This window comes from Channa argus, chromosome 1 (assembly GCF_033026475.1).
Source record: "Channa argus isolate prfri chromosome 1, Channa argus male v1.0, whole genome shotgun sequence".
NCBI classification, from domain to species: Eukaryota; Metazoa; Chordata; class Actinopteri; order Anabantiformes; family Channidae; genus Channa; species Channa argus.
In genome coordinates this window covers 14978886-15000279 of record NC_090197.1, presented here as the reverse complement: position 1 = coordinate 15000279, position 21394 = coordinate 14978886, and the positions used below count along the sequence as shown (strand labels likewise).

The 21394-nt window shown below is 39.7% G+C and overlaps 2 protein-coding genes across 7 annotated transcripts in view; one reads left to right on the top strand and one right to left on the bottom strand.

Moving 5' to 3' along the window:
• Positions 1-5421: 5421 nt before the first annotated feature.
• Positions 5422-19460, bottom strand: mylipa (myosin regulatory light chain interacting protein a). Of its 3 annotated transcripts, none has more exons than XM_067500187.1 (7): positions 19224-19460; positions 17898-18088; positions 9546-9731; positions 8431-8628; positions 8147-8311; positions 6649-7072; positions 5422-5925 (listed from the first exon to the last, which is right to left on the bottom strand). In XM_067500187.1, the coding sequence occupies exons 1-7, from the start codon at positions 19308-19310 to the stop codon at positions 5731-5733; spliced, it is 1446 nt and encodes a 481-aa protein (XP_067356288.1). In that variant the 5' UTR covers positions 19311-19460; the 3' UTR covers positions 5422-5730. The 3 variants fall into 3 exon arrangements, with proteins under 3 accessions (XP_067356288.1, XP_067356306.1, XP_067356299.1); XM_067500205.1 differs by lacking the exon at positions 19224-19460 and adding an exon at positions 18487-18638; XM_067500198.1 differs by lacking the exon at positions 19224-19460 and adding an exon at positions 18211-18409.
• A 157-nt stretch (positions 19461-19617) lies between these two features.
• Positions 19618-21394, top strand: part of dtnbp1b (dystrobrevin binding protein 1b) — a 62694-nt gene continuing 60917 nt past the window's right edge. For 3 of the 4 annotated variants that reach the window (XM_067500276.1, XM_067500266.1, XM_067500247.1), the window contains exons 1-2: positions 19618-19722; positions 20492-20693. The gene's annotated coding sequence lies outside the window, so the exon portion shown is untranslated. Of the gene's footprint in view, positions 19723-20491; positions 20767-21394 lie in introns of all 4 variants that reach the window. The other variant, XM_067500256.1, reaches the window with a different exon arrangement.

Below are 21394 nucleotides of genomic sequence, written 5' to 3'. Positions count from 1 at the left end.
TTGTTTGTGGTGTATTTGGAAGCAGTTATTCCTGAGAAAAGTCACTCTGTAAACACGCTCGCCTGATACACTCATTTCCTGCACTGCAAGCCGGTGACAAAGAAATACTGCAAGTGAGACAAATTCTCCAAACACTTTGGTGTAAACTGAGAGAAAAATAAAAGATATTTGATATAACTGAACTAATAACAAAGTGTCCACGGTGAAATAATGTTCAGATGCAACTTGCTGTCATCAGTAATATGTATAGAGCAAAACAAGAGTTAAAGAACAGACAGAACAAAGCTCAAACTGGATTCTTAATTGACACTGATGACACTAATGATGAAATTATGTTACACTTTATTAGTTTGCGACTGATACATTCACAATAACTGGTTTGCAGTTGGTCTTTAACCCTTCAACAAACTGAACTGCGCTGATAAGAATGTGCTGAATAAGGTCAGCTGGTTAAAGCCTATTAAGCCAATCAGACTGATAAGAACAGCTTGGCTTTAACCCTGTGTACATGTCCATGTGTCCTGTGTCAGCTGCTGGTTGTTTGAGTTAAAGGTTGGTGTAGGAAGTAGGTGAAAGTGCAACAAGTCGATAGGCTTCTTTGGTAGGAGTCACTCTCACCGTTTGAACAAGACTTGCAATGTCTTCATTTTTCCCGAAACTGCTTCACTTACTAATGGGAGGTCCCACAAGCTGCCTTGTTCTTGTTCCTGTTTGTTATTGTTGTATGACAGGGTACTCTTTTAGTTTTTTAGCCATTATTTATTTAGCATTATGATCAGTCGGGCTTCTGCTTTGGTTTAGACTGAAATATCATAATACGTTTTTTTATTAAATGTAGCTGAGACAATGCAACCACAACAGGCAACAAACCAGTGTCCCCTTGTGCGAGTGGAAATGGGGCTACTGTTGGTCGAAGAAGGAGAGGATGGATGTAGTGAGAGGGGAAATGAAGTTAGTTGGTGAGTGAGAAGAGGATGCAGAGGACAGAGATAGGGGGAGATGATTCGCTGTGGTGACCCCTGAAAGGGAACAGCCGAAAGGAAAAGAAGAAGAAGCAGAGATGTTCTTGGTTCCTAGGTAATACAGAATGTCCTTAGGACTGTGCTCATGCCCTGACTTTCCCTACAGCTCTACGATCATTCATGGTCCCCTCAGGATGAATATACAAACGTTTGTGATATGTCAACATATTTCTAAATTACAGTAAATCCATAGCCATGTAGGTGAGTTCTTTTTTGTACAATGTAATCATAGAGATGCAAAACACCAAATATTAATATCTATCTCCTCTATGCTTCATTGTCAAGAATTACACTTAACAACAGAAGAAAATGTTTCTTTATCTTTAAAAGATTATCATTGGAACACAGAGATTGTATCTAATCTAATTTGCTCCAGACGTCAGTGTAACATAGTGAAGTTGAATTTAAAGGAAACACTGAAACACTTAAAATTCTCTGCATGGAGACATTGTGCAGCCTGGCACTGGCAGAGTGTTTACACCCGCTCAAGCTTGCTCACACGCAGAAAACACACGCGCTGCTTCACTGTGCATTGAGTTACCAGCTGACGATGCCATCAACACATAGGCTCTGCACCCAGGAAACTTATCTCAAACACAATCAGAGGAGCTGTGCTTCCCTTACCAGTGTGTGTCACTGGGCCAACCAGATGTGCAAACCACATGGCAGTGGGAGGGTGAAGTTTGTGAGGATCTTTGATGTTTTCTTCTTGGCATGAGTTGACTAAAAAAGGACTAAAAAATTCTATTTATTTTCAATTAGAGTGGCTCAGGTAACAAGAACAAAACAAGAAGAAGAAGAAGAAGACTCTTTTCCAGCAAGTTTTAACTTGGTGAGTTTTTGTGTAATGAACAAGAATTTGCATGCTAGAGATGGCATCAAGCTAAATTTACTGCACGTCTTCCTTCTCAGTACGCCCTGCTTTCTGCATGGATTATGCCTAAACAAGCATAAGTGTAAAAAACACTTTTACACTCTGAAGAAGTGGGTCAAAGGTTTGCACGAATTAAGTATCGCAAGCCTTCCGAAACACAGTTTAGCACGTAGACTTGTCATGGTGCTATTGTCCTACAAGTATGACTTAAAAGCCACATCTTGACTCTCAAATGAAGTAAAGTATAAATAGACTTTGCGTGCTTAATCCATTTCAAGGGTCAGTTTCTTAAATTACAAACAAGTTCCTCACATTAAACATTACACTGTGAGTGAAATAAACCTGTTTCATTACTTCATCAACTATCTGTGTTGGTGAAGATACAAAAACATGTCATCATTGTTTGACTGTGGACGTAAAGGAAATGTACTGTGCAGGCCAATAAACACATCAACACTATTTGCTACTGTGTTTCTTTTTCTATTTTTTGCCATTACAATTATTATCTCCACATCCTTTTGTTTGTTAAGGATGTTTGGGATGGGATTTCATAAACACGAACAACAATTAAACTGTTACCCATCCATTTTTAGGACACACAAGCTGCATGACCAGTTTTAGTTTTAACAAGTACAGAGTCCTCTCACAACTTTTATTCCATCAGTAACAATATATATATAGTTTATAGACTATACTGTAGTATAAACAGTGTAGTGTTATCATATACTGTATATATTTTGTTACTGATGTCCTCTCTTACATTTTACTGACTATTGGCCACATCCACATCAGAAAACAAACATAATAATGTCAATAAAACCTGATACACTTTGAATGAGCTGTGGAATCTGAATTTTGAACATTTCAGATTATTGTGATAGAAAAGCTGTTTTCATATTTCAAACAGTGCATCTCTAAAGCCTTTTTACCCACCGCTTACATTTGTAATAAATCATAATAGTGAATCACATGAGTAGTTTGGCCATGTTTGTGTTTGTGGACATGTGAATTTTTGGTCAGGGATGCAGACTGAATGAGAAAATAAAAATAACTTACTGATTTCAGGGTGTTTCATGGCTCTGAGGTCATACCTTGTCCCCTCTGCATGTGTGCTTTATTTCACTTGTTTGTATCTTTAGCTCTGCGGGGGAAGAAGTACTCCCTTTTTTTTTTCGTTTTATACAGTGGGTAAAAACAGTAATATATCACAATGTAGAAATACTGATACAATACAATAATAGTAACTTGTAATAGCAGCTGTTGGATACATCTATATTAAAACATATATTATTTTCATTTTATTTTCACTCATGCAAAGTACATTGCCTGTAAATTGAACACAAGTACAGTATTTGTCTTAAGGTACTTGGCACCACTGTTTATGGTTATAGTTTAACTTTCCAGCCAAGCAGTGTTCTCTCTGATGTTACTTATTGTGCATGGCTGACTGATTAGAAATCCCAGCCCTCGTCTTCATGCTGAATGTCTCTTGTCCCCTGCTGTCAATGGTGTCCTTGGAGTTTGTTTATTGGCAGTGGCTTGGGAGTGAAAAACAGATAAAAGAAGAAAGAGGAGAGAGAGTGTTCTCATTGCGAGGTTAAAGACAGACAGAGAGGTTCAGGGAGAGGGATAAAGTCAGACTAATCAATGGCTTCTGTTCTTTAGTCCTGTTTCCTGACTTTATCATCACAGTCCAGTGGAGCCTGTCATTTCTCAACATAGAAAGTGTCTTTGTACGACAGACTGTGCAACTTCCACCTCCTTTTCCAAGACCGATGATAACTGACACACTGACCTTTAAACAGCTCTGTTCACCTGGGGTGCTGGAGCACTGGTGACTAGGGAAGCCATAGCAGGTGTGTTCGCTCCACGCAGCCATGCAGTTTTTTTTTTTTTTTTTTTTTAAGCCTTTTTGCCCTTTTAATTCTTATGTTTTATCTGAACTCTGAGCCCTGATTGTTTCAAGCCTGCAGGATTACAGATATTCTGCTGTCGAGTAAAACCAAGATCAGTCTTATTTAAAAGGGACTTAGTTAAACCATATAGTTTCCAGTCAGTTATCTACCAGTAAAGCTGCTACTTGGAACAAAGGCCTGATCCATGACAAAAATAGCTACAGCTTATCAAGCCTGGTGCAATGGTTACCTCATCGAAAGTTATGCGTTTTTCTGATGAGTGCAGTTTGACTTTTACTTTTACTGATGTTCTGTCTGCAGTTTATTTTACACATCCTGAACAAGTATTATTTCACAAGAACGTTTTAAAAATTCTTAGTTTCCTCATGTTTTTTTTAAACATTTGTTAATAATTCTGTGTAAAGCATCATTAATGCATTGAGTTTTGAAACTGATTTGTTTTTCCTACTGTGCTTTCAGATCCATACAAAACAAATGCATCACAACTCCAGTGACTTTTTTTGGAAAAAAAAAAACTTTAATACTTCTGTTTGTTAAAAGCAAAATATATAAAACAAATTTCATTGAAAGTTATTTTTACAGAGCATAGTGGCTTTTGCTTCAGAAAACAGAAACAAATCACTAATGGCAAGTGAAAAATAAATCCTTCCCCTGCAGTGACTGAGCTTAATAGAGTTAAGCATTAAAGAAAATAAAGTCGTCCTTTTCTCACCAGTCTGTACAAGTTTATAATAAACACATTGCTGCTACATTAAGGCCAAACCGCCTACAGAAAAATAGAAAACTTCCTTGGTAAAGTGACAATGTAGTTTTGTTTTTAAATATAATCTTTGAAATTAAATACAACTTGAAAAGGCTTTTCAAAGGTAAGCAAGTATTGCACAGGCAGATCTCCTAGTACCCTATCAAAGTATCAAAAATGAACTTACTAGTACACCCCAGAGAAGAAATTAATAGCTGAGGTTTTCAGAGGAAGCAGCAACTGCTGGACAAACTGCCATTTCCTTTTTTACAAATAGTTATGGCTTCATACCTACTAATACAAGTCTTTTAAGACTTGTAAGTTCTACCTCTTCTATTGATATGTCAAAAGACTCCACAGGTTGAAACTGGGCTAGTTTTGAATGTAGGTGGAGCTGATCATTATGACCTATTTCAAGGTGAGAGGCTGAGGGAGTGTGTGCCAAATACTGGCTGTTAAAAAAACAAAAGAAACAAACAAAAGACCCTTCAAGAGCCTAAATTAGCCTCAAAATTACAAGAACAAAACCACACTGGTCTGAATACTTGCTGTGTCCAATTAGTAGGCAGTGCTGTAACCAGGGCAGTTCTGCTTAGCCTCTAAATACCTTCTCATTGGCATTGAAAATATGGAACATGAAAAGCAAGTAAGAAATTAAATATTAACAAAACTGCATTTCAGTCTGAAATACTAATAAGTCAAACAGACATTTTAAAATTTCACAAAGCTTTAAAAAGTGAAAAACAAACAAACACTCAAGTTATGTACAATTAAGCTATAACACATCCCTATATGGTTCAGGGGCTAGGAGTCTGATATGGAGCAAAGAAAATAAACCAAGCAAAAAACACAAACATAATAAAAAAAATGTTTCTATTTTGTATCAGATCAACTGATGCAATAATTTAATATAAAGGTTCTAATCTAAAATTATGTTGTGGCAGGACAATGGTGCTTAAACAAAATCTGGACAGAATGTCACAGCAACAATAATAAGAGCGCACCAGATAAAGGAGAATAACACACACAGATTAACACGCTAGTTGACGAAGTGGCTCGATATTTGATCAAGCCCAGGAGTTTCGTATGTTTTGTAGTTCTTGGAGTTCCTTCTTCATGAAGCTATAATCCTTTTGTTACAGCTTCAAAATGTTCAGTTCGGAGAGTTTTGTGGAGTTATGTGTTGTAGATTTTGTGTTCGTACTCAGTGGTGGAGCAGGTGTGAGGGGAGGCTGTGTCTCGGTGGATAGGTGCAGGGATGTTGCTGCGCTGTTGGTGGTTGTCTGTCAGTGTCAGGTTTAGCAGGCTGGTGCAGGTGGGCAGGTAGACGTGCTGCACGTGCTCCACCTCCGACCGACAAACAGGACATAACTGAGGGGAAAAAAAAAGAAATATTATACACTAAATATTTGATATCAGAAAATTGTTCAATTATAACATTTAAAAAAAAATAATAAAATCCTGTCAGCTGTTAAATCTCAGCGTTAGATTTTAAGAACAGTGAAAAAAAATCTTAAAGGTCACAACGTTACTGATGAAAACTTGCTATAATGGGAGAACCATCTCCATATTCTTGCTGAAAGCAGTGGAACTCTGTCTTAAGTTCCTACTGACTCATTCACACGTCTATTAGCTGGGTCACAGTTTAGTTAATGGATGGCTGCTATAATCCCTGCATAACACAAACCCACACACACCATAGACACCATCTGCTTACACAAAGATGGGAAACGTTTAGCTGATTAAGTCGAAAATCTGGTCACCAGAGTGTAAACAAAGCTTAGGATGAGAATTCGGATCTTAAGTGTAATTAAAGAGCTTTCAGTATAGCTGCAAACTCACAGTAGCTTGGAGTCAAGGAAACAAAGAAACTTTTCTGGTGTTCAGGCCCCTTTTCCCAATTTAGTTTTCTAAAATACCATTTTAAAAACCGTGTTTGTACTACTGCAAATGCCGGCAGCACTGTCATTTTCAGTGCATATGACTTATGAAAAATGACAACACTAGTGAAAAGCCCCCTGTGGCTAATAAACACATAAATCTTAAAAGGGGGGGAGAGAACCCAAAGAAACATAAGGGAAAGGACAGGCTCACCTGAAGCTGATTCGCACAGGTCTGACAGCAAACCATATGGCCGCAGGGGCAGAATGCAGCATCTATCTCCTCCTCACAGCACAACATGCACAACAGAGCCTCTTTGAGTTTCTGCAGCCGCTCCTGCAGGGCTCGGCTCTGCTGGCAGCTGCCACAGTCTAGTCCCTCGTCCTGCTGGTCGTCTCTGCTTGGGGAGCGTGAAGGAGAGGAGCGTTCGCCGCTGCCAGAGCGGGACACCAGATCCACGACACCAGAGTTGTAGAGTGCACGGCGAGCGTGGTCATATACTTCCTTGGCTGTACGTCGGATGTCGAAAACATACTTCTTGCCCAAGTTGATGTTTTCATTGAGAAAGAGTGAAGCCAGGTGGCCCTTAAAGTCTCTACTGTACTGCATCATCACTGCATTAGTAACTGTGTCACACCTGAAAATGAGACAATTGATGTCAGTATTAAAGAATTCAACTTCGTGTTTCGATCAAGTCATCATACTTAACTGTTCTTCCTGAAAGAGCTACATCCACAACATGTCTTGCACTCACTTTTGGGGAGAACATGCTGTGTTTATTTAACATTCCCCTTGTACCATTTAGACAACACCTTATGTTCATCCTGTTTGAATGCTACATTCTCCACTGTAAGATAAACACTGAACACTTGTTTCTGAGCCAGCATGAAGACATGCCTGTAAAAAAATAAAATCTGCAGACTCTGAGCTAAAACTCATCACTAAAACAAAAGGACATTGCTGTCTTTTGTACCTTTGTACAATTGTGACTGAATGAGAACAATTTCATAGCTCAGCCATTTCAATTGTCCCTGCTCACTGCAAATTTTAGACACGTGTCGTCTATGGAAAGCGAAAATGCCATTTCTAATTACTTAAGACTGTCCTGTGCAATCCATGTTTCCACCAACTTTAGTTTAAGTCAAGGGCCTGATTATGCAGCTGTACGTCCCACTTTGCATGCAGTTATAGTGCAGTATAATAAATTAAAAGAAAACGTGCAAACATATTCAATGTGTACAAATGAGGGGGAATCCATACTCTGTAAGTGAAGTAGCACGTGCAGAATAATAAGATTTAAAGTCAGGTTCCCCCTCCAAATCTTTAAAGGCTTTGAAGAACTAACTGCTTTGCATTATGACATGCTACAATAGTAAGGTGATATGTGCTAAAGCAGCTGATGTTGGTGCTATGACAGACAGCCAAAGCCAAGACTGTTGAAAAACATTCCAAAAGCAAAATAACCAACAGAGCAGCAGAGCCTAAAATTAATTTCAAACGTCGTCTTTGTTCACCACATGAACCTCACTCTATAGTAGGCTGCTCTAAATGCCTCTAATAATTTAAGTCCATATCGTCTTTGCCCAGCAGAAGTTATTAGAGAGCTTGAATCCTTTTCTAATAAAATGTGACTGCTAAGCTACAGTATACAGTCAAGAGTGTATGTGCACCATTGATTTAGCACTCAACACTGTATGTCTTTAGCTCTCACCTGTAGAAGGCGTGGGTCTCTGTGATTGCCCGGTAGAGACCACTGGCTGCCCGGTTACTGATCAGTTTGAACAAAAGCACCACACTGTCATTTGTGTCCTTGGTAACTGTCAGGTACACGCTTTTCCCTGATTGGGTGGCAATTTGAATGATGGGATAGCTTATTCTAAAACAGGACAAGGAGATGAGAAATGGTTTTATACAAAATATGTGAAGCCAACTTAAGGTGGAAATGAATTTCTGCTAACCTTTAACCCTCTCAAAATATATGTAGGTGAGACATACCTGTTGACCAAGCTGAAGTCCTCCTTGCAAATGGCAATGCCCTCAGGGCCGACTCCTATTGCCAACCGTTGACCATTTGCATCGCGAGCCCAGTGCCACTCAACCCCATAATGCTCAAGAGAAGAGACCAGCTGCAGGGCCTGATACTCCACTGAGCCCTGGCTCAAACCTTCCAGAGCTTTATGTCTTGATATTATGCTACAGGGGGAGAGAAAACCATTCAAGTTTATTCAGATTTATTGTTCAGGAAAAGCAATGACATACAGCATGTATACCATATTGATTTTAAAGTAGATTGTGATTCTGTGACATTTATAGAAAATAACTGTTGGGAAAAGCCTGCACCTGCATACATAACTGAGCGTAGGTGTAGTGATGAACAAAAATGCCTGCTGGCCAAATACAGCACATGGAAAAAGAGTTTTGTGTAGCAGGTTTAGCAGATGGAGCTTGATAATGTATAATTTAAGAGGCTGAACATTTGAGGAACAGTGCCATGTGCACAACAAATTGTTCCAGAAGGCAGTACAAGGGCGGCACAAAATGGAGACACTGCAACAGTTCCTGTATAATGTATCCAGGAACTGCAACTAAACATTTGCTGTGGAAAGTTCTGTGGTGTTTTTCATTTGCTAAATTCACTGGTACCCCAGTTCAGATGGACTGAAAAAGATACACAGTAGGAAGATGTGTCAGTGGAACTGCACACTGCCACTGGATCTGATTTTCTCTCAGCTACGCTGTTTGGCTGATCTGTGAACCACACACTGTAAAAAACTATGGTGACACATGCTTATGGTTTCAGGGCCCTGAGAAATGGTTGATTTAAAAAACCCTTTTCTTTGTTTTTCTTGAACATTAGCTGCCATCCTGTGATTCATAGAGTGTGTGTACCCTCAGTGACAGAGAGTGGGCTGATCTTCACTAAAGATTACATGGAGCAAAAGTAACCTGATTTGGTTAATTTGTCCAAGTGTTCTTACTTTCATTTACAGTATTAGAGCAATTAAAAACATCTACAAAAAGATTATAAGAGAATGTAAGTAATGTATTCAAATTGCTGTTATTCCAATTTTTCTGGAAGCCTGTATTGGATTTGTTAGTGTGCACTATACCTGTTGATAATAGCAGTGCTAGGCTCCTCTCCACACAGCTCGGAGTACCAGTACTGGGCTGTGTTTTGATTGTAGTCGCCAAAGTCTGCCTGTGCCAGGAGTGCGCTCAGCTCCTCTGCCTGTTCTGAGCCCATACGCAGGTGACCATTATGAAGATCTTCCTTTACATGCATGAAGAAAATGTGTCTAGATTGAGAAAAAAACAAAAAAAACAAAACAAAAAGCAGAAGACTGGGTTAAAATGGAAACATGATTAAGAGTTTTAGCAAAAGATACCGATTTGTTGTCACAATGACGTATTCCCTTTGTCTTCTTCAAACACACACGGGGAGAACTCCCTTGTAAAGGTGAATTCACAAAGGGATCAGAAAGGAGAGATTTCAAGAACTAAAGTTTTTCCAGTATAGGAAATTCCCAGACTTTTGTCATGGTGACTCAGTGGGCAACTGTACTTGGGGCTTGTGTGCAATCACCCACCAAAAAAACAACAAACAAAAAAAATAGATTTATGGTGAATGCAATAATAGGACTTAAAATTAGTTACATTGGTCAGCATCTTTTTTGTGTCTCTTGCTCTATGGCTTATTGTCAATGTGGTTCAATAGCCCCACATTCATCCAATTAGCCCATTTGATTCAAGTTTACCCATTTATCTTGTAGTTCCCAACATGCTAGAAATTATTTAGGTTTATTAAATGACAATTATGAGAATAGTTCAAAGATTAATGGTGGTCAAAAGCATAATTGTTTTTCTTTGGGCTAAATGATTAAAGGAGAACAAAGAGTTCTGGTCTGTTCAAGGAAAACAGTAAAATTCTCAAAGAAAATAAGCTATAGCAGGTCCTTTCCATTGTTTTGACCGAAAGATATGAGAAGTACTTTCCTTCTAGTAGCAGGAGCCAAGAAGTCAACACCCTTACTGAATCAATCCTTACATCCTAAAGAACACGGACCTACAATAACCTGAACACATTTGCCTTCGAGGTCACCTATGGCACATTCAAATGAAATTTGTGCAGGCAGCTCACTACTTTATGTCACCTGCTTCTGTGATCATAAACCAGCAGGTCATCTTCTCTAGAAGTCGATGTTTTGACTCATCTGATGGCGTGCCTGGTGACTTGGGGGTCAATCATGTCCCCAAATCTCTCTACAGGCTAAATTTCGGAGACATTACATCCTGCATCAGGATGTGAAACTGAAACTGTTTGTTATTCATTAAAGAAAAGTCTCCCTTGGGCTAAGGCATTCTTTGAAGCATGATGCAAAGAGACTTTTCATTGGATGAAATCAGGTCACACAGTGAATTAAGGGTTCTTGAAGGGACACAGCGTGGGGGGAGGGGGATAACAATTACCCTGTTTTTAAGTTTTTATGAACCCATTGTATTTTATTAATGTAGAAAATGCATCTTGTTGACATGTCTCATGAGAGCAACAAGGAACAAGCTGTAGATGACATTTCCTCTGACATCTAATGGGACTAAACACCAGACTCTTGTGGCAACACACACACGCATTACAACTGCTTCATTATGTTTAAAAAAACAAAACAAAATACACACCCCTCATCAAGCACAAATTCACAGTGCTTCCAATGTGTAAGAACAGCAGCAAAAGCAGCTGTGAGGCACACAAACAAAGTCAGTCTACACCACCCCTGATAAAGCCAGACCATAACAACGAAGCCCAAAGCTGACTCGCCTCAGGCATAACAAACAGTGCTTTGATATGGTGTTAAACATCCCATTCCCTCCAACACGAGCGCACACACACACACACAGTGGTCTATTGTGTCAGGCTCAGCAGGCGTCATGTGATGAAGCACTGCTAGTCAGTTACCTGCCTGACAAACAATAGGGCGGACCTGAGTGGAAGTTTACTACTGGGTGCCGACAAAAGGTTACTATAAGGCAAGCGGCAGAGGTTACTCTAGTTCAGACGGGGATTGGCACAAGGTTAATATTGGTCATTGAGCAAGGCATTTCTTAAGTTTCCTGTTTCGGCCCTACACCTGGCCTGTTGGTTTGGTATTGAATACCAAGGTCTTCTGTTAACCAATCAGTTACGGCTATGCGGACAACAGAACTTGGCTGGCACTGGGCTGCTGAGCAAGACATCCACCTCCTGTATTTCCACCTGAGTGCCCGTGTGTCTACACAGGTGTATGTGCTTTGTTGTGCTCAGAACAGGTTAACATGCCTGCAGCATAGGTAACTACAGTTCATCAGAAACTGCTCCTACCTAATTGCCCGGAGGCTCAGTAAGAGGCATCAGTTATGATCTCTGCCAGACTCCACTAAAACATGACCAACACACAGCTGGTTCACCAGCAGAGAATGACTAATTCTCCCATTTTAGCCCCTGCAAAGCTATACTGCTAATGTATGTGCTTTCGGAGCAAGCAGCAATGAAAACTCACTACATAACTCCTGTTGTGATAACTAAGGCAAAAATTTTGCACACACTGAACTTAGCATGGCTATGCTGATTATTAATTAGAGAAGAAACATGTACTCAAATTCCCAGACAGCTGCCCCAGCACCAGTGTGTTCAGATGGTGAAAAGCTGCCTCAGCAGCTGTCAAGGTGTAATCCAACACTTGGGGCATAGGAGAAACAAGAAGCCATAAATCTAATCTTCCAGCAGTGTCTACCAACGTGCTTTGACGTTTGAGGCTGCTTTAATGCTTGATGGAATTGAAAAGGCTACTGAAATGTCTTCTGCAATTGCCTGTGCCTTGTCTCCAGAGTGGGCAACAACATGTGTGCAAGGATATACGTCACACACAAAAACCAACCCCCCCCCCCCCACAAAAAAAACCCTGCAGTCAAGTCTACACAAACCTCAGATTAAAACAAGTCTGAAGTCAAGGGGATAAGAAAAGCTGGATGCATTTTTGGCCTTTGTCCTCAACCAAACAAGATAAAAAGTTGGTTGGATTTAAATCATGGAAGATGAAAAGCTATCTCACGCTGGGGGGATGAATCAGGCTGCATCACTGTCAGCAACTAAACCTCTCCTGTGTATGCTTCAGCATGTCTGAGTCACCATATCTAGGACCAACATATTTGCGCATGTATCAACACAGACTCATCTATCTAGTGTACTTGCTCTTTAGAGACTGGCCCTTGCAAACACCAGACACAGACTGAATGCCAGGAAGTCTGTGCCAAGAGCTTCCTGGCCTACTTTCACTGCATTATATTGTATTCACCTAATCATCACTTTGGTCTTCACACAGATAACCCATAATCACAGTCTTAAGAGGCTTATTCATTTACAGACCATAACATTTTAAGAACGCTTACCAAGCAGAGAAGAAATAAATGTTATTGGGGGTCCCAGTGGAGGAAGCGGTCTTGTGGGTTGCTGCAAAAATTTTGGAAAACTTGATTGCCTGGTTCAAAATATTCAATTAAAGCAAGCCTCAACCCTGAGAAAGAATATTATACAGAGTTAAAGGGATCGGGATGAGAATATTTAGCTGATCTCTTCTGCCTAGTCTTCAAAACAATTAAATTTAACACCAAAAGATTTCAACTCTGCTTTGAAGCATTTGAAACATTTTATAGGAAGATCTAAAAAAAAAAAAAAAAAAAAAAAAAAAAAAAAAAAGGGTTTTAAACGTACTTTCCAAGTAACCAACTAAACTCTCTCCAGTTTGTTAGAACCATTTATAAAACTTTTGAATGTTTTCTGCCCAATCCTAGTAAGGAGAAATTCAGTTCGTTCGCTCTACATGAGAACAAAGCGTCCCTACAAACTGAAACCTGACACCTTTGCCTGGAGACTGCACCTCATTCAGCCAATCACCAGGGGAGTTTCAGACCTCATCAGTTGGGCACTCAATGCGGTTTGTAAGCTAGTCAAATAACACACTGCCAGGAGCTGTGAGGTTACTAGCAGTCAATGAACTATAATGAACTCTGCACGACATCAAGGTGTTAGCTGAATGGAAAGTCAGTGAGCAAAACCCCTTGTTGAAGTTTTGATGGCGCAATTTAGCAGGAATGAGCAAAACAATAATAAAAGCTCTAAACATAACATATTTCTGCTCTGGGCCAAACTGATAGAAGTTGTTTGTAGTCTAAACGTATACTAAATGCCTTAGGTTACTGACTGCTCTGTACTGGATGGCAAAACGTTGACTGAAGCATAGCATCAATTTGACATTCAGCACCAAACAAATAACTGCCTTTCTTGTGAAAAGCTGGGTGTTATTTAAAAAAAAAAGGAAAACAAAAAGGATAAACAGGGCTTGGTTACGTGAATGCAAAACAAATTAACAGGGAAGGAAATTCACAGGAAAAGCAGAGGTGACTTATTACTTGGGTATTTAGAACTTCTTAAGAGCCACCGGCATTTTGTGTGATCTTTGGTTTTATCATCCTTGAAGCTTTCTGCAGTGAGCTGAAAATGGCAACTTGTGTGTGATCTAAAATTGCTCACCGTTTTTGCAAACCAGTTTAAAAAGGCAGTGTAGAAATTTTTTATAATAGTCATGCTTATTTACTGGCTGCATTAAAACGTACTGCTGCTGCCGCCATTTATTAATTTATAAAAATGCTGGCATGCCAAGTCTTTAGTAAAAACATTGATTTTTATTGTATACATCCTGGTATTCACATGAAGAAGACACCCTGGACTAATTGATAATCTTTCACAAAGCTACAACAAAAGCCAAGTCAAGAGATTCACTTTAAGTCATCTAATCTCCAGACCTTCTCACCAACATGTGTTTTTACTGTAGCATTTCAAGAGGACAGGAATACAAAGAGCAGAATTCTTTTAATTTGATATGAGATTTGAATTTTAGCCTAAAACTGTTTCCAGACCTGTGCTCTGACAAGACTGACAGGTTCAAATGTGGCATATTTAATACGTTTTTAAAAATTCTATTAAAAACTAACAGTGGCTGTTTAAATTCATGATAGTGTTAGTCAAATAAGGTTTTTAAAAGGCAACATAAGTAAACATGCATATAAATAAATTTTTATAAACTGCTGAGAAAATTGAGATGTTTGAATTTAGCAAAAAGCCTTCCAGGGTTTAAACTTTGGTCTGTATTCAAGTTGGTTTTTAAAAAAGGGGGTAGAGACGTTCACAATCATGACCTCTGACAGAGCCTATGCTAACAGCTGTGCACTCTGGGTTTTGAAGGTTTGCCTGATCAGAATCCTAATTATGATGGCTAATGAATGGGAAACATTCACATATTTAAAACCCTGTAGCAAGTGGCGTTTAATGATGCAGATAACATGGACCGTTTGTTGAGGCCTCTGGGTCAGTATCCCTTAACTAAACAAAAAAAGTGTCTCCTGTATCCAAGCAGTAACACCACATTAGTGGATACCTCATGGAAATCCAGAATATTGCAAATAAGACACTTTAGAAACAAATATTTTAAGAGCTGCTTCGTTTACCACAGGCATGAAATAACCAAATAATTAAGCCACAAAGCTGTTTTCAGTCCATCTTTCCATTTAAAGACATCTCCAACTAGGTGACAATTTGGGACAGCTTAGATCTTTGTTCAATGCAGCACCTCCAGCTGCCCAAAGGAGAAGCTCAGAGGAAAATACCTTTTATGCATTAAGAAAAAAAAAAAAAAAAAAAGCAGGCTGGAAAATACCAGATTTATAAAACAAACCTTCAGTGAGATGGGCAGAAGTTGAACATTTAAGAGATGACATTAAAAAGGAAGAGATTTTTGAAGCTTGGCATCCTGCTGCCAAAAAAAAAAAAAAAAAAAAAAAAACAAATTTAAATTGAAGCAACTCCTGTCTGCATTATGACAAAATCCTGTTGAAGGTTATATACGCAGATAGTCCTACACAAAAGGAAAATTAATTAACACAAAAGTACCCTAAGGGTTATGTGTAGCTCCATGTGAGCATCAACATTTGAGTGACCTGCTAGGCTTTACGTGGCAGCAGTACACAGCAGCTTATATAAGCAGCTCTGTGTGTGTTCAGTCCAGAGCAGGTTATGTAATAAGGTCTATAAGGAGGGTGTAGACACAGGCCCATAGAGTTTGGTGAATTGCTGATGTCATTTACCCAATGTCATAGTACACTTGCTACTTACTGAGCTACTAGAACGGTTTGTAAATGGTGCTAGATTTCAATATTTTGTTCTGTGGCGGTCTTCAGAGTTATTTTACTTTACATAAAATTTGTCACATTGGAATTTGTGAAGCAATTAAAAAAAAAACAAAAACAAAAGTCTTTCTAGATGGAACTGCCACAAAATAAAAAATAAAATAAAAAATATTTCCATGCATTGAACATGGCCTGCAGGCATCCACGAACAAATGTGCAGTGCAAGATACAGGAGGGTTTTCTGTATGTGTAATGATGACGTGCCCCTGCTTGCCTGCCTGGAAGAATGCATGCAGTCAGAAAAAGAAGTGTGGAGGCTGTAGTAGATTTAGTAGGTCAAAGGTAACAGCAAAAGTAATTAGTGAAACGGGAATCTATCATGGCCTAAAACAGAAATGTACAGATCACCTACAGGTCAAGATATAAGTTTTGAATGAAAGTTTCTAAAATAAAAACATTTTTTTACAGTCTTTAATAAAGAACATTACATAAAAGGTAATTCACAGAAATGTTACGTTTATTTTCATGACCCTGGGCTTTATATTGATCCCCAAAAGGCTGTGCACTGTCACCCAGCCCCGCCCTCCGAAACAGATGTCAGTCTAAACATTGGTACCACTTTAATTATATCACATCCAAAGCAGATTGATGGCATGGGGGCTTTGCCAAAATTAAACAAATAAATTTGACAGCGTGGTTGTGTGCACCATGTGTGAGTATTTATTTGCAGCAACCCCTTGGCTGCCATCTCTTGATCTCACCTTCTTTCACAACTCCATGCCCCCACCCTCCACAAGCCATCTGTTGATAACCCCTGCTAATCTACTGGAGGTCAGAGCACAGCCCGTCTAGTATCCTCCACGCTAACACTCTAGCCCCCCGGGCTGCCTATTACTTTCTTCTTCAAAAAGGTTGCCAAATATGGGGAAGGGTTAGAAGGAGGTGGATTCCAAATGGGAGGGGGAATCAGGGACCGTTTATATGTAGCAATGATAAAAAAAATAAATAAAATAGAAGGCAGGGCAAGGTTAATATATTTATGAGAAATAGAGCAGGAGTAAGTAAAAGCTGAAGATAGTGCAGTGGGTGAATTGGGGAGCAACTGAGAGCATATTGAATACCAGACAAATCTTTGCCAAGGCAGATATGTCAGTTTAACACACACACGCACACACACACACACACACACACACACAGAGGTGTGGTGGAACTCAAGACACAACACATTCCCCCTCAAGTGTGACTTCGCCCCATATCCATAGTTTCAATTCTGCAGTATCAAACACCAGTGGCACTGCCTGGAGTGAATATAACATCCAAGGAATCACACTAGATGTTGGTAAAACAAGTTTTTTTGGACAGGTTCTGAGGCTGCAAATGCACAGTCTATTTATAGCCAAGGAAAACAGGCTGGGGAATACTGAGTCAGGATTTAGACTTGGTACTTTGATCTGGCTGTTTTTTTTTATTCAATAGTATCAGGCAGAGAACAGCAACAGCAACACCCAAAAAAATGATGTTACTACAATGAGTTATTTGCAGTAAGTTTTTTGCTGGCTATTGTGTATTTTTGAAACAAAATACTCCTATACATTTCAAATATGCCCAAAATTCTCAAGGACACGTACAATTTATATTCTGATACTCCAAAAAACACTACAAATATATGACTTGTTCCTCTAACAGAAAAAAAAACAGAAAAACCCCCAGCTCTGTCACAGTTTCCAAATAGCATCTACACAAATGTCAGAGTACTGCACTTTTGTCTATGCAAAGATAGCCACAAACAATTGAGGCAAAAAAAAGAAAAGGCACAACAGAAGTTATTTTGAGTTGAATGGGGCAGTGACAGAGGGACCCTGGGGGCAGCCACAGAGCACCACATACTCAGAGTTGCTGGATCACATTTCCTGCTTTACTGAACAACCTATAGTAACCCCGGATAGGCTTGCAGAAAGGTTACTATAGGGCGTCCTACTGTATTGGAAACTAAGTGAATTTATGCTCAGGGAACTCGCTAATGATGGTTCTGTTTAGTTTTGTGCTCCTCATTGCCTGTCACATACGGTCATAAGTAAATATATTTTAGCCAAATGGATTTAAAACAGAGAAGTTAAGTTTCATGTAAATGGTAAAGGAAATGTCAAAAAGGAAGTAAATTATTTTACCCATTACATTCCAACAGAAGTATGTAATGAGTTCCACATGGCAGATTTGCACAAAATGTCTGTACAAGTTAGTAAAAATACCTAGTCTGTTCCTGCAAAATTAGATGAGGCTCCACAAAGAACTTGACCCGTAGCCTCAGTCGACAGGGCGACACATTATCCATCTGCTGGCATATGCGATTCCTCAGATTCAGCCACAGGTTCTCTCCTTTGCTGCCCGTCATCTGCAGTCCAAAGTAGTCCGCTTCAATTATGCCCAACTTTCTGCAAACCTGGAAAGAGATGAAAGAAAAAGCTCACAAAATTGGATTTTATACAAAGCAATTGAAAAGGATGCTAAAACCCATGGTGTGAAGAGCAGCATTAGGGGACAAAGCAAATCATTCAGACTTACGTTTTTATAATACTCTTTTCAAGACAGTCCACACCAAACTTTTATTTCGTGGTGCGAAGATATCAGAAGTAAAACAGTAAGTGTCACTGCAACCACAGCGCTACTCTCACACAGAAATGCAACCAATACTCTGAAGTTAAGGTCTTTGGGTCTTTGGGGGGGCTCAAACCCACATTTACACGCACGACCACAACAAACTTTATGGCATTATTACATAACTGCTGGTGAACGTCTGCAGGTAGTACGGAAGTTGCAAAAAAACAAACTCATTCATACCCAAGGCAACTTTAGAATATCCCGCGCATACAAAACAGTCACATTTCATTAGCGGAAACAAAAACAAAAAAACTTGCAGCCACTGAAGGATAAAAAGGTCCTGTGCTGCCCTGTTCATGTCATCGTTGGAGGGAAAAGAGGTGAACAACTTCGTGCAGGCTGAGGTTTCGATTTGTCAGGGGTGTGAATGCTGGCAGCTTGCTAAGGCAAGAAAATGAACTCAAGTAACCCTCACAAAGCCATCTGCCTCTGACTAACCATGCAGGTAGGCGACCGTCCTCCGCTTCACACCAGCTTATCAAAACTTTCCTACCTTAGCGTAGACTAATATTCGAGCTTTAACGATTGCAAAGAATTATCATTATTTTTAAATTACTTTGGTTGGCACATGGCTTGAAGCCGAGGCAATGTGCAAACGATGAAGTTCGCAGTAAACATAAAAAGAATATACACGAAGTTCACGGCGAACACATCGAGCATCGGATCAGGCATCGAATCCATCTAAAGTAGCCCCACGTTGTGCAGGAACTGGTTTTAATTGCGCAGCCTTCATTTATGCTCGACATGAGTCAAAGGGGCCAGGGAAAGACGAAAGAGAGAGTCCGAAGAAGATGCTCAAGTTCAGAAAATGAGCCTTAAGTTTCGTCAAAGAAGCAGCACACCGGCCTGTCTGACCACGACCGCGGTTAAAAAGTAAGAGCATAACAATTGGTGAAGCGTTTCCCAGCACAGCCTACCTTATTAAGACAGTCTTCCCCGTTCGCCTTCGCATCAACTTCCACTTCCATCACCACTGAGTCCGGACGAGTAACGTGACAGAGCATTTTGGCTGTGTAGTCAGTAGATCTTTGGTGCGCCACTCTTTAAAACAACAGAACAATTCTGGTGCCTGCTTGACAAACCCCCTACATGAAGCCTTCGTCACTTTCTTCGCCTTTCCACTCCGTCTAGCCGCGCTGTAGTCACCAGCTGTAGGCTATATCAATAAAGTGCCGCGCTCAGTACCGCCCACTTACAGCCTTCCAATGATTGACAGCTCGTTATAATCGCTGAAGCCTTAACCAATCAGAAGTCGAAGTACATCTCTAACGCTTGCCTTTGTCTCGCGCTCGCCTCCCGTGCCTGGAAGTGTGAGGCGTTCGCGTCGCCCTCTGCTGGCTCGTTTATTCCATGTTGTTTTTAACTTACCGGCTTCTAATGAAGTCGACATTTTGGCAAACTTCAGGAGGAAGCGGGGTGAGTTTAATAGCTTGTATACGCCGCCTCCCCAATTTTCAGTTTGTGTGAATAATATATGGGCATGCAGTCCAGAAATAGCTGTGATACCAGGGAAACATCCCGCCTTGCTAATCTTCAGTAGCTGTCCTAAGCCTCTATCAATTTTTCATTTAGCCATCCTGTTGTGCCTCCTTCCAACTGGGTTCTACGTTTTCTTCTGTCGTATTCCTGCTTGTGCAACACTTAAGTAACTTATTGCTTTCTGCCCGTCAACCGAAGATACGTCGGCTCAAATGACGGTGTACACTTATTAATTATTTTATACCTTATCAACGTGAGGAGGTGAGGGCCAACATAAAAAGCCACTTCCTTGTCTAATTTTTTTCTTATGCCATTTCCGTGTTTTCAGTGTTGATGTCCAGTCTAGTAACCTCACGGTTAGATTATTTAAAATATTAAAGCATCTATTATTATACCCTTTTTCTTGGTGTTTTGGTTTTCTTGGTTTCTTGGTGGTCATTTGGATCACAAAATGCAAAAAAAAAACCAAACCCCAAAAAACCTTTCTGCTCTCTTGCACTTGTATCTCGTGAACTGTGATCACTTTTCTGATAGGACTTTGCTTTGATGTTTTCTCCTTGACTTAGATATTTGCTTACGTTGTACCTCACTTGTAAGTCGCTTTGGATAAAAGCGTCTGCTAAATGTAAACTTTTAATTTAATTGGCCAATTTACTTGCTTGATGATGATTTAACAGCTTTATATTTAACCTTATCTCTTCCACAGCACCTACACTTTTATGATAAATTATTCAACAACTACATGTTTGAATTTCCTCCTTGGGAGACAGCCCAATCCCGAAGACACTGCAGAGAAGTACAGCAACACATTTACGCTATAAAGGCATGATGTTCAGCCAAGCTTTGTGCTTCTCTGCCAGGGGACATGAGTGGAAGCAGCGTGCCTCTCCCCCCATTGTATTCCTGAGGTAGCACCGGTGACTCTAACACAACAGCACACTGTTATTGTAGACTGGATGTGAGATTAAACATGCTGCAAAGGTAAACATACATTATTTGTGCATCAGTTTCAGCTCATTATGTATACACATAAGAGCTACAAATGTGACTGATGCCCAAATAATTAATTTGCAGTCAACCATAGTTTAGTTTGTAATCGGTTGGGTTTTTTCTGTGGAAATCAAGTTAGCAAGATTATGATAATATTCATTTATTTCTTTACATTAAACATTTGACCAAATCGGTGTTAATGATAATCTTGCCAATGCACTGAGCACCATCAACTTTAATGACTTCATTTCCGCAATGTGCGATAAACAAACACAATGTGACATGTTAATCACGGACCTGGCTAAAGGATTAAAGATTCCAGGAGAAATTCCTTTGCCTTGTTACAACTGCTTTGTACTAAAATACAGCTAATGGTAAAAACCACACCTCTAAAATTACAAAAACTTTCATCAGTAATAATAAAAAATCTATGAAATAGATCAAATAACCAAGAGTCAATATGCTGTACCATGTTTTATTAGCACAGTGTGTATCAAACATGAAACCAGACTCTTGTTACAAGTGGTTTGCATCTGATATTGTTGATTACTGCCAGTATCAGTGTGTTAATTGTACCCTTTAAGGACGTATTATCTAATGTGTGCATGCACCCCCCCCA

What these genes read in the sequence shown, in the direction of transcription:
- mylipa (XM_067500187.1), bottom strand. Translation starts at nt 19,310, where the DNA reads ATGCTCTGTCACGTTACTCGTCCGGACTCAGTGGTGATGGAAGTGGAA. An exon ending in GACTTCAGCTTGGTCAACAG is followed by an intron (nt 8,312 to 8,430) that starts GTATGTCTCACC and finishes GTCCTGTTTTAG; the next exon opens with AATAAGCTATCCCATCATTC. An exon ending in CCTGTGCGAATCAGCTTCAG is followed by an intron (nt 5,926 to 6,648) that starts GTGAGCCTGTCC and finishes TTTTCCCCTCAG; the next exon opens with TTATGTCCTGTTTGTCGGTC.